The sequence below is a fragment of the Falco punctatus genome, assembly GCF_963210335.1.
Source record: "Falco punctatus genome assembly, chromosome: 1".
NCBI classification, from domain to species: domain Eukaryota; kingdom Metazoa; phylum Chordata; class Aves; order Falconiformes; family Falconidae; genus Falco; species Falco punctatus.
The window spans coordinates 227,068-242,865 of record NC_137580.1 but is presented as its reverse complement, the minus strand read 5'-3'; the positions used below and the strand labels follow the sequence as shown (position 1 = coordinate 242,865).

Below are 15,798 nucleotides of genomic sequence, written 5' to 3'. Positions count from 1 at the left end.
CAATGGGAGACACAACATATAACCAAAGCGGTGATCAGCAGTGTTCTGTGCCTTGGTGCGCAGGGGATGACTTCTGGGCGCAGCTAAATCCAGGGGTGCTGGCTACAGGGAAGGGAAGGGTGGGAGCTACAGGATGGTATTGTGACAGAGAGTAGCCTTATTGTTTGTTTATTGTCCTAGGTAAAGTAGCTTCATTGGTAGGGTTTGTGTATTTATTTTTAAAAAAACATGCATTTTTAGGACACAGTACCTTTGCATCTAGATTACCGTGTGGTGTGTGTATCGGGTGTGGTAACGTTAGGTAAGTTGAATATAGCATGGTGTCTGTGTGCTACCAATAACAGTAAACCACAATTTGAATTAAGCTCTGGGTGCGTTAATTTTTCTTCTCTAAAAGATTGCTTGTCCCATTTAGTATCTCGTAGCAAAGAGATAAGTACCTTGGGCATCACCTTGGTCAAAGCCTAAGGTTCACCTTTCAGCTGCCAGTGCACAATCACAGTCAGAGTATACCATGTGAAGAAGGCAGTTCTTTGTGTCACTTCTGCTGTTAATAGGAAATCTAAACCGCTAAAAGCATGAAAGCTTATTTGAGACTTCCAGAGCATACCTGCAGCGTCTTGCATGGTAAGAAGTAGGATGACATAGGTTTTGGGTCAGCCACATTCTCTGGTAACATGTTTCATGTGTGAACCTCTGAAAACGTATCTGTGACTGCAGACATCTTACAGGTTTTCAGGCCTCTCTGCTGTGGCTCCGGGATTTTCCTAGCTTAACGATGGCTGTCTGTTCTCCCCCTCCATTTAGTTTTTACAAGCTCATCTATCTGCATAGTATCCAACCTTGTTCTCTTTTCTAACTTGTAGTTCATGGAACTGACGGGGAGAGGTGGGGGATGTCACTGGACTTACAGGAATAATGTTTTCACAAGCCTCTAAGGGACCTCTCAGTTCCTTCGTCATCTTGGCTGTTACGAAGCATTTTGAGTTAATCATGTGAGATACTGTATGAATACTGCCTGTCATTGGAAAAGCAGACTTTTTCTTTTCTTTGGTACAGACTATCATTAGATAACATTAGCCTAGCCCTCTCATTTTTTTTGTCTGACAATTTTCTTAGGTTGTCATTTACAAAGCAACAAACTCCTAGGTCCCGTTAAATGATGGCTTTTTCTTCAACGATGTCAGCCAAAGTAATAAGAATTTGATAAATGTTTGCAACAAATCTTCTTCCCACGGTCCTCATCTTCAATGTTTAATCACATCAAAAGATACGAGAATTAGAATTTTTTCCTCTCCTTTTTCTCACTGGTTTTTTTTATTCTCAAGATGCTTTGTGTAACTTCTAGATCTGATCAAAAGTGATGCTTTTTTAAAGTTAATATGCATTATTCAAAAGTTGCTGGAGCAAAATATATGTGTATTAATTTTAGTGGGGTTTGTCATCCTTTTAACAGTATTAAATCTTTCCATATTGCTATTAAACTTTTTGAGTACGCTTCTTCCTTTTCCGCAACCAGATTATCTCCTTGTTAGAAAGGAAACCAGCTGCCATGAATGTCAGCTATTGTAGTTTCAGCTGAGCAAGAAATCAGTGTATATATCTTAGTCTAAGCCTACCTGTTACAAAAAAAACACCCCACAAACCTGTTTTGACACTTTTTGGCAATATGCAGATACATTTCTTCTCATCTAAAGAGAGTTCTGTGTTTAAATTGTGACCTGTATTGCATTATAACATAGTCAAGATACTTATTTTCTCTGAAAATACACCAAATCATTTAATTTTTGTGAACTTTAAACAGTGATTACAATGGAAAGTGTGAATATTCTTAATACTACTAAGTATTGGTTTGGCTGTTTAACTGAGCTGAAAGATGCCTGGGTGTACCTGTATAGAGGAAATACAGACTTGAGGCCTAATTAACTTCCTTCAGAGTAGCAACCATTACTTTTGCTTTGATTCTTTCAGTGAAGTAGTGATTTCTGTAGTATTTCAAACTAATACGCGTGCCACAGTTAGCCTACGTGTGTGGAAAATTGTGGCCCTTGCAGAAGTGGGAAAACGGAGAGAATGAATTCTGAGGAATCTCAGTGGAGCTGCCAGAATGCCAGTCACTGAAGTAATTAAAAGCTGGTACCGGCAGGGCTCCAGCATGTAATCCCCAATTATCTGTGTTCCTATTTCCAATAATTCAATGATATGAGAAGATTTTCTGTGCTTTCCTTGGTTTACAGCAACTTCTGAGAAGAGAAAGGAGTAGGAAAAACGCTCTTGTTCATCCAGTCTAAATATTTACTGCTTTGATCAAAGTTGCAGGTCCAATATGTCTGCACAACCCACACTATCGAGAAGTTGCTCAGTCTCTGCAGTGTGCTAAAACAGACAAGCACATACAGTGCAGCAAGTTAAATCTTCGCCTGTAATCTGTTGTAAATCTTTACCAGATGGTGGCCTAGGGAGAACTTGAGGTAGCTGCTGCAAAGTAAATGGCAAAAAATAGCTGCCATGGCAGAAACAATGTGCTGCAGAAGTTTTGTTGCCTTCAGAAAATGAGAGTATGCAGTTTCTGTCTGCAGTACTTCTTCAAAGCTTTGTACTTGACTTTGTGTCTGTGTGATACATGCAAATTTATTACAGCCTCCTAAGCAAAGATTTTTCTAAAGGCTTCTCTCTTTTTGTTCTTCTTCTAAAACTTCAGCAAGAACAGAACTTTCTTTGTAGCGAAGAACAACTAGAAAGCCCTGCAAAGGTTATTTTCAAAGGAGAAATCTTTCATTCAAAGCATCCTGTAACAGTCGATACTGTGGCTATTTATTTTTTTTTCCAAACCTTTTCCTGAGCAGGCTCTTTAACATTGTCTGTGCATGTTGATGGAAAGCAGAATGTGCCTAAACAGAACTGCACTAAAGGAATAACCTCAAGTTTGGGGCCGCTCTAAGATGTGAGGATTTTCTGTAGAAGACTTCCATTACCCAGCTGGCCTTCGTGACTAATAACAGCCTTGAGGAAGCTGATTTTATAAAACTTCATTGTTTCATCCACGTTTTTGTGAAGTGTTGTGTGAACTTCTTGTGTGCACGAAGGAAGCTCATCGACTGTTAGTGGATTATCTGATCCACTGCTGTATAATTTCTTCAGTGGATCAATGATATTTTTTTGTCAGGAAGGGTGCAGAGAGGGTCTCCTTAATTTCACATCCCGGTTCCTTCAGCAGCTGTTGCTGCCCTGCAATTTCTTATCTTCAGCAGTTGCACCATGCTTAGTCCTATCTGCCCTCTGGTTAAAGCTCACCCTGTTTAGACCATTCCTACCGCTTTGCTCCTGCTCATAGCTGTTCATCTCTTCATTACCTACTTCGCATTGCAGCTTTACCCGCTCTCACGTCGTCCCTTACTGCATCCAATGTAGCTAGGACTCATTTCTAGGTGGTCTAGTAGCTTGTCCTTTCAACGATGAATAAAGCAGTATGTGCTTTACAAGTCTGCCGAGGCCTTAAAAATGCATTTACTGTGTTTTTGCTTGTGTTGTATTGTGTGTTCCTGGATTTTGAGAATGAGAGTGTGCTGTCGGATAAAAGTATTTCTCTTGCTTTTAATCAGCACATAATTAAAGAGTGCAGGATTGGACGATGATCATGTTGGTGAGAGGAAATGGCTTACTGAACGCAGAAGAGGGTGAGAAGACAGACAGCCCATAGCAGATGAGATTAGATGTTAACATAGTTCAGCAATTTAGTATGAATTTGCTGGTTTTTACCTCCATTAAAATGACTTCTTCTAGCCATTGTGGAACAACAGGTTCTAGGGCTTCATTTTGGATGTCATTGGTGAGGTACAATAGCAAGGTTCCTTTCTTGTCTCTTTTTCTTGTCCAAAGGCATAGCTGATGGTTTAAGATTAGGTTTTGCACCTTATTTCTTTAATGCAGATGAATAAACAGGTGATTGAACAGGTAATTCCCTTTTAGCATCTCTGTAGTGTAAGTAGGTGGTCTTGTGTGGAGGCTTCAGAAGCAAGGGGGGGAAGGTAGGTGTTGCTCAGTTGTGCTTGAAGTGAAAGGAGCCAGAATGTCCTCTCATGAGGAGCAGGAGGTGAAAGCTGAACCAACTTCATGTTCCCAGTAACTCTAAGAAAAAAAACCTGGAAATTGTATAGAGATGACTTGCCTGAAAGTTGTGGGGAGAATTTATCTGAGAAGGCTGCTTTTTTCCTTAGTTTAGGGGCAAGGGTTATGGCCCAAGACTGTCTGAGGTAGACGTTGTGAAAAGGGGAGTGAACCTTTCGAGTCTGGAGTTGGAAAGGAATGGACTAGACTATTTGAGTGAATGCATGGATTAGACTCCTCATCTGCGGACTATAAAGTGGTCTCTTACTGTGTGGGAAGATCTCCTCATCTTTGAGACTTCCCCACTTGGCCTACAGAGTGAGTTTTCTTCTTGCTCTGTGGAAAGAGGACAGGCTGCAGGGGGTGAGGAATGCGGCAGGACCCTCTCTGCAGTCGCTGCACCAAAGTGCACGGTGGATTCTTTGGCCATCAACATTACTGAACTGTCAGCTTGCTCTGTGGTGGGATCAGAGCCAAGTGATGGCTGCAGGATGAGGGACAGTAAGAATGAGCAGAGTCCTTAAGTAGGTGGTAAAGGGAACCAAAAGTAACCTTGGGTTACCTGCTGAAGGACACCTCTTCAGTGGGAGCTGAGTCTGACCATAGTAAAGGCTAATGGCCAGAGGCTTTCTAACTTTGGGGAAGCGTCCAAAGCCCCACTCAAGTGAAAGCAAGTATTTTAAAATGTCAATAATCTGAACTCGCAGTAAAACTTGCTGTAAGATACCAGAAAGGTTTTTATCTCTGGTAAGTCTGAAAGGCTAATAGGGCTTTCCTGGTTTTCTTGGACTTGCAAGAGTTATTCATGACTCTGAGTCATAATTAGAGAGGAAAAAAACAAGCTTGAAGTTATTTTCATTAATTAATTTCAGACTAATTATTGCTTCTTATTTATGACACTAAGTGTGGTCAAACTGGCCCATATTCAGAGAGATGCTGAACTATTCAGCATGTCTGTAGTCTGCTGACTCTTATCTATTATGTGTGAAGAGGAATGGGATGAAATACAGTTTAATGCATTACAATCAGGTGACATTAAAGCAGTTATTAACTTATCATGTATTTTATCTATCTAATTCTCCCCTGTTATTCTGAAAAATCTCCATTCAGTGTGACATGAATGTTTCAGTCATGGCTCTTACTGTTTTGTTTGAAGTCCTTTTCAGAATAGGAGCCTAATATGGTATATTATGCATAAAAAGATAAATTAATTTCTGGCATAATTTGATTAATGCTGGAGTTGCACTATAGCTGAACTGGCTCAATGGAATTGTTTGAGTGAGGAGAAAGCATAGCATTCCCAAAGGTTTTACTCCCAACTGTTTTCCTGTCACCTAGATTTGAAAAGCTTTCTTGGTGGATGAATTTGTAACTGATTTATGTTGGTACTTAATAGCCAGACAGCTTTATTTTAAATCTCTATTATTTTTGCTATTCCTTTCTGTAGAGTAGTTCTAAGCCAGCGTAGTGATAACCTCATTTTCTTGCCTGGGTAATGAGATAGCGAGTGTATGTACACAATACTTATGCAATGCAGGAGTTGGTGATTATGTTTTCTGAACTGGAGCTCCTCAGAGGTGCTTAATATTTCATCACAAATTGCATTGGTGAATTAACAGTTCATCTGGCTAGTTAGATTTACTAGGGCAGATGGCATTTCGCATGTGTGATGAGAGCAGGAAAGAGACAGAGCAAAGCAGTAATGTAATTAGCCGTGTAAATGAGCCTCACAAGGTAAAGCTCTTTAACCCCAGTGATAAAATGTGTTCTGTACTAAAGCCGTGGATTACTGGTCCTGTGAAACAATGTGTGCAGCTGGTCAAGCTGAGATTTCAGAAGTAATCCTGTTAATCAGAAAATAGAGGGCACTGCTTTTTATCACACCTTCCTGGCACTTTTGTGTTTGAAACAGAAATCAGCCTCAAGGTGGTACTCTACCAGTAATGTAGCAGAAAGTCATGGAGTTACCTTAGTTAAATTTTACATAAAAACTTACTTGAATGCTAGAGATGAGATGTTCTAGATAGGGAGGAAAGATGCTTCATAAAAGCAAACCAAAAGCACAGACTGGATTAAATGTGAGCTGAGGTGTCTCTTCACTGTGCTACAGTAAGCAGTGTAGCCATATGTAAAAATAGGATGCTTATGTTTACACAGTACCTGGCACAGGGTGTTTGCCCGCTTAACCCTTAAACGCTGCAGTAGGAATTGTGATTACTATCAATGTAAAACCTAATAGAATCATAGAATTGTTTGGGTTGGAAGGGACCTTTAAAGATCATCTAGTCCAACCCCCCTGCAATGTGCAGGGAGATTCTTGATGCTGCAAAACCACTCAGGCATGTTTCTGCTTACAGATGTGTGGGTTAGTAACTGCAGGTAATTAATTAACTGGGAATATGTCTAATGCAGTTGATAGTGAGGCTATTGAAATAGCAAGTTGATGGCAAAGACTGGTCAGTCACTGGTGAGGAAAACACCCTGAAGCATCATGTTACTTATGAAAAATCATTGCAAAGTAATACAAGTAGTAAATCTTTATTCAGCAGGAATGTCTCACACTCTGGAAAACTAAGGGGAGAAAATGGGCAGTGTAATGGTGGGCATTGCGCTATGTATAAAACCTGTATTGTTCTCACTATTTAACTTACTCAATCCATGTCGGAACTTTTTGTACCTGTTTTCAGGCTTTCTTGTTTATTATAAATATGAAGGTGTTTTCATTTCAGATGAAAAGGCTTTAGAGCCTCTGAAATTCAAACCCATGTTGAAAATGCTGTTTTCTGCATCTGTTAAGAGTGTATTCAGGTTGATTTCTGTCATTGTTTTGACTGGCAGGCTATAAATTACAGAAACAGTATAAATAAATGGTGAATCGGGAACTTTCTGAGCAATTTAAGCATATTGCAAGTAATGAGTGGTTTGGGGGTTTTTGTTTGGGTTTTTTATGTGTGGTTTTTTTTGGGAGGGGGGTGATTGGTTGGGTTTTTTTAAGTATTAAATATTCTCCTTAGAGATATTCAAAACCTGACTGGACGTGGCCCTGGATGACCTGTGGTGGGTGACTTTGCACTGCACTGGGGGCTTGAACTGGATGATCTTGGAAGGTCCCTTTCCAGCCTCAACCATCCTGTTTCTTTTGAGTAGTGTAACATGTGTGTATGCTTGTGCATACAGATGTCCATTAATACATATGCGTGTATGTAAAAGTTGATGTAAAATGTTTTGTTGTTGGGTTTTGTTTGTCATTTTTTAATTTTAATGTATGATGGGGACAGACTCAACTAGAAGAATGGGGGAAAACTTCCAACTTTTATTTAACAGGAAAGGCTAATTTTCTAAAATTTGACCTTGTACCAATTCCCAACAACAGGAAATGTATCAAAGGAAGTTTTTGTCAATAATAAAATCTAGTTTTCATACACGCTTCCTAGCAGTGCTTTCACTCCTTCATTAAGTAATTTATAAGACAAAGTCATAATGATTGTAGGATAACTTTGGAATACTTCAGATTGGAAGGAACCTCTGGAAGTCATCAGGTCCAACCCTCTTCCAAAGCACGATGAACCTCTGAGTTAGGAGCAGCCTGGAAGCAAAGGCAGGTTGCTGGGGGCTCTCCTATCTGCTTTGGAGTGGCACCAAGGAGGGTGATGCCACAGCATCCTGGATGGTCAGCTGCCACGTTTGGCCGCCCGCACACAGTCCGTACAGTCTGTACTGCTTTGTGCCGCTGAGGATCACAGGAGCTATTCCTTTCTTCTTTCCCATCACGTTCTCATTTAAGTTGGTAGAAGTTTTTCTTCAGCTGCTGTTCTGCAGTGTGTTGTCACATAATGTCAAATGGTTGAATAAATGTGTAAACAAGAGTTGGTTTAGCCCTTTTCTTTTCCTGCTTGTTAAAAGGCACCTAGCTGTAGAGAAAATTCATTGCATGATAGTTTATGAACCAATATTTCCTAAATTTGTTTATGTGGTAGGTATATAAACAAAAAGAAAGAAATGTTATCTCTGCTGAAGAAGAAAAAAATGTCTAACAACCAGTGTGAGTTACATCTTTGGGGTTTGTGCAGTCCTGCCTCATTTTGCTTTGTATGTCCTTGCTGCTCAAACTCCCAGAGAAACACCGTTTCTGCTTAGAACGGTCTTAATACAGGGAGGACTCTGCTGGTCCCAGTCTGTGAGATGTGTCAGTGGTGTATCAGTTGTGTGTTACCCATGCGGTGGTGTATGCCCTTTCCTTCAGCAGTCTCCTGGCTCTTAAGCTGCAGAGCCTGAAAGCATTTTGTTTGTCCCAGGTGCTTATTTACATAAGTTCTGGCTTTACTTCTGTTATTGTGGGATTCAGCCTTATCTTCTACCTTATGTATGGTCTTTCCGAAATGAGGTTGCCTCACCACAGAGTCCTTGATCATCTGCTGCTAGCACTCGTTCTGCGTTACAGAATATACTTCCAGTCTGTGGGTGATTTGTGGCTTGACACTCCTGTGGTACGTTGACAGATTCTTGTTGTGTAGCCGGCAGCCTTGCTGGCTGCAGCTTCCTCGCAGGGAGTACCTTCTCTAGGACAGCAGTTGTCACCTCACTGTTGTGTGTTTTCTTTCCTGGGATGCGGTTTTCTGTGAGGAGCTCTGGAGGATCTCTTCACCTTGCAGATCAGCCCAGTCTGTGTTCCCGCTGTAGGGTGCTGGGGAGGGAGGACTGTGGGTTTACTTAGGGATTTGTTTTCCTGAGCCGTGTGCAGGATTAGAGAGGAATGAGATCACAGCCCCTGTGAACTCACTGAACATATTTAATGAGTGCTACAGTGAATTCTGAGGGGGCTTGGATTTGTGGGAGATGAACGGTCCGTTTTGAACTGTCAGGCCCTGTATTGGTCCCCAGGATAGGTAACTTACTGGAGGTTTTTATCAAGTACGTTCATTTGCATATGGGGAGACTAAGGACAGGGCAATAGTACCATGAAGTCCACCTCTGTATGAACATGGGGTCAGAGTGCTTCTCCTTGAGGTGTAGGGTGCTCCTTCCTAATGTGTTTCCTCTTCATTGGAGGAGACCAGAAGTTCAGTTATTTCTTCCCAAACATTCAAACGATGCTGCTTTTACACAACTTGGCATAGAGCATGCCCAGAGCTGCTGATGCCCATCTGGGGCAGAGGGTTTGCAGAGCTGCTGGTGCCCCCCCTTCAAGTGCAGGGTGTCACAGAAATGGCTGGGGGCCATAATTCCCTGCAGAGTTCCCATAGGGATGGCAAAACCTTGATAAAGATAGGCTGGTGTTGTCCCAGAAAGGGGATCCATTCATTGCAGCTACTGGGGTTTACTGAAAGAAACTGGTGTAATAAAATGACATTTCTAATGTTACATTCCTACTTTCTTTTTTTTTTGGTGGTTACTGTATTCTGTCTATATTGTGAATAAATGAGGAATGAGTGTGTTAGACGGAGCTGCATGTTATGTTTCTTATGCTCTGTGTGTGTATGTATCTATGTCTATATGCATGTATGTAGTTGGCATAAATTTGAAGCAAAAGGGATAGCCAGAACATTGTCCAAGTAATTGATAAGTTTGTGATTAACTTTTAATAATGATTTTATGGTACAGAGGATGACCTCAGAAAAACCTTCACTGTATTTTAGGGGGAATTGATTGATTGATAGATAGCCTGGTTATCTTCCTGTGAGCTCATAAAACACACAGTTGATTAAAAAAGTTGCTACCTAGACAGGTTTATGGAAACACTTATGTGCTTGCCTGTCCTGTTGATGTCTGTTCTTAATTTCATCTTGCCTACTGAACTGATTCATACCATCCTCTTACCCCCATTTTTATAATTTGTTGTTTAAAACTCTGGAATATTCTTGCTTATTTTCAGATCTCATCAGAAAACTAGCACAGCAGAAGTTTGGAAATACACAGGGCGATTATCAAAAGGTAAATTGTCTATGTGTATCTGCATAAAATAAAGGAAACAATGACTTTGAAATTAAGTTTTGCTTCTAAAACAGGAGATAAGTGTTTTAAAGCTATTAACAACAGGATGAAAGAATGAAGTTTGTGAATAACAAGTCTGATGGCTTCATACAAAAAGTGGGACCAAAACCTTTCCAAAAATATTGTGAAAAAAATTTCATAAGCCACTGTAAAGAAGCTATGCATGGTTAAGGCTCACTTACAAATTCCAGCTGTAATGTGATTGTGGTGTGTGTTGCACAAAGATTGGAGACTCTGTATTGAAAAATTTTGCTTTTATTTAAAAATGCTTAGAGAGAACCATTACTGCTCAGCTCTCATTCTAGCTAAAGCTATTGTCCTCAGAAAGCTGCGTTTATATGCTGGTTCTGGTGCCTTTGTAAAATAAAGTTTCCGCAGCCTACATATAAAATGTATTTTAGTTTATGTAGCGTGCTAATCATGTCAAGGGTATTTTCCATTCTCTCTTTAGGTTGGTAATCATCTTGTAACAGTTGAAATTCTTAAAGAAGTCTGGTAGCACGAGAAGTTTGAATGTAACGTGCTCTGATTTTAGGTTGTTCTCAAATATAGTGGCCCACTGTTGAAGCAGTATCGCTGGTTGAGTTCTGCAGCAGGAACCTTAACCGCGACCATGCAGTGGGCACGTTACCTCATGTGAGCTCCTTGCTTGTAGCCCCTGCAGTATGGTGTACCTGTCAGGAGGATGAGTATGGCACTTGGCATGCAGGCACTGAGCTATCGCTTTGAATCAGGATGACCGGGATGAGCTTGTGATTAGAAGGGGGAAAGCCTTGTGCTTCCATGGCCTCCTGACAACAAGCCTATTGCTCCAGTAGCTTGATAACCTCTGCATGACATCCAAGTGCGTGGGTATTGTCATGCTGTATCAAGTGACTCTTGCCAGTCCGATAGGCTTGTTTGCGGGGCTCTGTGACAGCAGTGTGCCGTAGGCTGTGCCTGTACACCTGGGAGGAGTGTAGGGTGGGTTTGCTCGGTAGAGGCTTTGGACAAAACCATTAGACCATAGGTGGTATACATGATCACTAGTATTTAGTAACTAGTGCGAAAATCATGGGAAATTTGAGACTAATGACAGCTGTAATCCTGCATAGTGGAGGCGCTTGTTAAAATACTGTGAGATTATAGGGAGGCAAATACAATATTAGGTGTTCTTAAGAAGCAAAACAGATAGAGGCTGTTTATAGGTCCTAATTATGATCTGAATACCATGCAAAACTGTAAAACAAATTTGGAAAAGGAAAATATATCAGGACAAGTAGAGAATCCCTTCGAAGACAGAAGCATCAGTGAGAGGTAGCTGTGAAGAGGCCAGTGTGGCTGTAGAAGTGCCCCTGGAAGAATTTCCAGTGAGGATAGGGAGGTGTGAATGTCACAGAAGGGCATGAGTAAGTAGTTAGAAATGTTGCCTATGGTTTTGATCACTCAAATTCTAGGAGAATGAACTCTGGCTAGGATGAGTTCAGAAAGTGTCTCTTAGGGTCACCTGGGAAACACAAGAGGTCTTCAGAGGAGACTAGAGAGTTTGCTTTGCTTAGGAAAAGAATGGATAAGGGGTGCAATTACCCTTTTTAAATATATACCCAGAGAGGAAACACCAGGAAGAAAACACTGCTGTTTGGGAGAACAATGACGCTGTCACAGAAGCAAAGGGCAGAAATGGGCCATGTATAAATCCATGTGAGAAAGAAGAGTTGTTGACCAAGCGCTGGGAACAGGCCTTCAGTAGCAAGAACAGGCAATCTGCTTCTCGTTTATCCTGCTAAATATCTGCTGCCATTCCTCTGCTGTTTTTTTGTTTGGTTGGTTGTTTTGTTTTGGTTTTTTTAATCCTATTTGTGGGATGTGTTTAGTGACCCAGGAGGCTCTTTCCACTTCTGTGCTGTGTGTCCCAGTGTTCCCAGTTGGACTCTTACTGTCGACATCTCCTGGTCCCCTGTCAGGGGCAGCAATCTGTCAGGACAGCCCAGCAGTTGAGCGCAGCTGCTGTGCCTGCTCAAGGGGAGCCAGCTCGCTGCTGCCGTTGTTTTACTTCTGCTGGGAGATGGGCTTGCTTGAAATGTTCAAAATCGTACTTGGTACCAGATTTATAAGGGTGGGTAAGCATTTGTTTTCCTCCCATTAAAAATATAGTTTCAAATATGATTTTGAACATTTTAAGTATGTTGTACAGTAGAAGTTTCATAAAGATGTGTGTGATGCTGAAAAAAAATTTCCTAAACCTTGAGAACATTTCTGATTCTCACACGTCAGACTCGGGGCTGAGGAGTCTTGCCGTCTTCAACTTCTCTGCTTCCCTTTTCCACTTACAAGAAAGGGGAAAAGAGTTATCAGCTGTGAACTTGTCATATGGAGACGAAGGGGAAAAATACAAGAAATTCTGTTTCCATTGTGCAAATCGGATTCTTCTCAAATTCCTCTAATTGAATGTTTAGTTTTCAGTGTTGTTTTGAAATTATGGATACGAAGACAGTGACGAAACTGTTAAATAGACTTCTTCAGTCTTTCTTGAATGCCTTTTCTGTTATACTTTGGAATGATTTAAAATAAACCTGTACATAATTAGTTAGAAGTGAAGGTGAATTTTGCATGTGATGTGTTAAGGTCCCAAAACTGCTTTTGAAGCTGCAAAAATGAAATAAGCATTGAAAAGAAAAAGTCAGGAATATTATAGCAGTTATGACAGGTGGAATTCATGAAGACATCGCTAAACCACGAAGTATAATGCAAGCCCTGTCCTTCTCTTCTGTGAAATGTGTTGGGAATGATACAAAACAGATGCTCAGTGCGAAAATAACTGGTCTGTTGTTGTTTTAATATGGGAATATTTTTTGGACAAATACTAGATTCCTTTCACTTACCAAGGAAACCAGAAATTATCTGCTATGTATTTTACTGTAAATATTTTTTACATAATTATTTAATGGTGCTTCTATGCATTATTTTACTTTAGTTGCTTCTTGTTATTGTTTCTGTGTTGTTAATTGTTTTGGTCATGGTTAATTATTCATTATTCATGTGATTTGTTTTTGTGCATGCTGCCTGTGTATTACACACATTCTTCATTTGTTTTGACTTCCACAGCCAGAAAATGTTGTCCTGACTCTTCAGGTAATGTTTTATGGTAGATGTACAGCTTTCAAAAGACACTAACCACATCTGTATGCACTACTACTATTAAAACATCCATAACTATTTTTAATGTTTTTTTTAAATAGTGTTTTTCCATCTAACCTATTTTAAGATCATTCATGTTGTCAAATAGTTTTTGAAGTGTTCAGCTAATTAGAAAGGAAAACAGTAATCCTTTTGCAAAATCTAGCCAAGTTCTTCTTCCAAGCATCTAGTTTGTATTCTTCAGAAGGGCTAACAGCTTTTAACCAGCAGTTAATAACAATAATAAATAAAAAAATAGGCTTTATCCTAGAATGGGTAATTAGGTCAGAAATTTGCAACTCTGCTAATGGTGATGATTGCCGTATTTGGATCAGTTGGTAATTAGGGATTGTGAGGAAGGGCATCAGCAAAGCTGGAACTGGAGCATGAGTGATAGCTTGTGAGAAATTGTAACTTATTTTGCAGGACTATATCCAGCCTCAATTTCATCCGTTTGCTGCCAAGTTGCCCTTGTGCTGGCTGATTTGTAAAACAGAAGAGGGCTTAAAGTACTAGCGTGAGAACTAGTTCTCCTAAAATATTGGGAAAGGAAAGGAGAAGAGAGATGTATCAGGGAAGGTAAACGGGGTGGGGGGGGTGCCCACGCCGTGCTGTCTAGCTCTGTGCACAGACACCTGCCCAATCCAGTTTTGAATGTGTTGGCTTGTGTTTGCAGCAGTGGGGAGCAGTGTGGCCAGCTCCCAGCTTGTCCCCTGAAGCCACAGCGCCTTGTGTAGGGGCTATGCCAGGGCTGCCTGGCCCCAGGGCTGCCTGGCCCTGCTTCTTGGTCCTGGGGCACTTGCACAGCTTCCGCAGTAAAAGCTAATTAGGCTCTTGCATTGCATCGTTCCCTTTCACTCTTTCCAGCTTCTGAAAGCGTCCTTTTAGTTGCTGGTGCTCTGCTGTTCAGCAGCAGAATAAATGTCTTTACCTGAGAGAGCTTAAAATCCACTTCTTTGTGTTTTCCAGTCCCTAAGCAGTTTTAGCATCAGCAGTTTGGAGAAGCATTTGCAATTGATCATCCGTTGAAGTGCTTCCCTTTGCGGTTCATATGAACCTTTCTGCCCATTACTGATTAAAAAGGAGAACAAGGCAAGCCTCCCGCCCCCGATGAAGTGTTGATCTAGTTAGCCTTGCAGATAATTTGTGGAGTCTTTTTGGAAGCAGATGTGAGAAACAGTAAATTTGTGGTCCGGGAAATCAAATGTGTTCATTTTTAACCTGTTTCAATTGCATTGATTCACATTTGTTCCTTGTGAGCGTATTTCTCTTAGCACTCATTCCTGTAGTTTACCTAGCTAATACTCTACGTAAATAATTATTAGCTATCAGAATTTACAATGTTATGTATCTTTTTGTTGTATCAAAAGTTGTCAGCTATTGACAAAATACAGAACGTCCTTAACCTTGGGAACTTTGTAGATGGTTTAGTCTGTAGTTTGTTTTTTGGTTTTTTTTTTCTTATTATTATTATTTGCTCTATATTGATTGCAGTTACTGTGTGATATCTGCTATTACCACTATTTTTGTCTGAATTACAGGCTATCTACTATGAAATCGGTTTTATAGTCTCCGCAGCCTTGGGATTGCTATTTATTTTGTTACTGCCTCTTGTGGGACTTTGCTTCTGTATGTGTCGTTGCTGTGACAACTGTGGTGGGGAAATGCATCAAAGACAGAAGAAAAATGCTGACTGTCAGAGGAGCTGTTTTGCAACATTTCTTTTTGTTGCTTCTTTAATAATAAGGCAAGTGTAATAAAGAGAACAATGTGAAGCTTGGTATAGCACTAATTTTGCAGTATCATGTGACAAATAATGTTACTGTATTAGCCTACAGGTGCAGAATTATTAAAGAAAATGTGACTACATTGTAAAAAAGCTGCTACCATTGCTATCCACAGGTCATTATGTACTTGCTTGAGAGGAATGTAGGTGTGAAACAAAAAAAAAAAAAAGCTTGATTTTGGCAAACGAAGTTTTCACCAGTCTCAAAATGGCAGCTGCAGAAGGTTTTGTTAGACTTAGGAATATAAGATACTGTGTCCTATGTTCAGTTACCGTCCCATAAGAGAACCTGAGGTACAAAATGCTAGTTTGTTCTTGATAGTGCAGTGGCAGTGAGAAAAATAGTTGTGTGACCTCCTTCAGTATTTGCTTTCCCCCTGATTTTCATATTAGTTCAGAATAATGGGTTTTCTTGTAGGCACTGTGTTGTTTACAGCCTGCATGCACTCACTGTGAAATCCTGGAGTCTGGAGACACTTCGGTGCTACTGGTGTTAGGAGCACACTCTTGTTCTCTGCTGGGTGTGTAACAGATGATAAAGGACTACTGTCAAGACTTTTCCCTGTAGATGCTTTCAAAATACATTGCTTTCAGGCTTTTTATTTTCCTTCAACTTTTTCGTATTTTCACCTGCCTACTATCCTTACTTTGTGATTATAGATCAAGTCTTTTGATCTATACTGTGTCAGTCAGGTGGGACTTACTTTGTCACTTCACTACAACCTAGAATTTTTTTTTTTTCTTTTTACTACTGCTTT

General features: G+C 40.4%; 1 protein-coding gene across 20 annotated transcripts in view; it reads left to right on the top strand.

Annotated features, from left to right (window-relative positions):
* PROM1 (prominin 1) overlaps nucleotides 1-15,798 on the top strand; it is a 96,626-nt gene that overhangs the window by 45,335 nt on the left and 35,493 nt on the right. For 18 of the 20 annotated variants that reach the window (XM_080404816.1, XM_080404806.1, XM_080404823.1 and 15 more), the window contains 3 exons: nucleotides 9,980-10,038; nucleotides 13,183-13,209; nucleotides 14,796-15,001. In XM_080404816.1, the coding sequence (XP_080260942.1) occupies nucleotides 9,980-10,038; nucleotides 13,183-13,209; nucleotides 14,796-15,001 (292 nt within the window). The remainder of the gene's footprint in view (nucleotides 1-9,979; nucleotides 10,039-13,182; nucleotides 13,210-14,795; nucleotides 15,002-15,798) is intronic. The other 2 variants (XM_080404810.1, XM_080404818.1) reach the window with 1 other exon arrangement.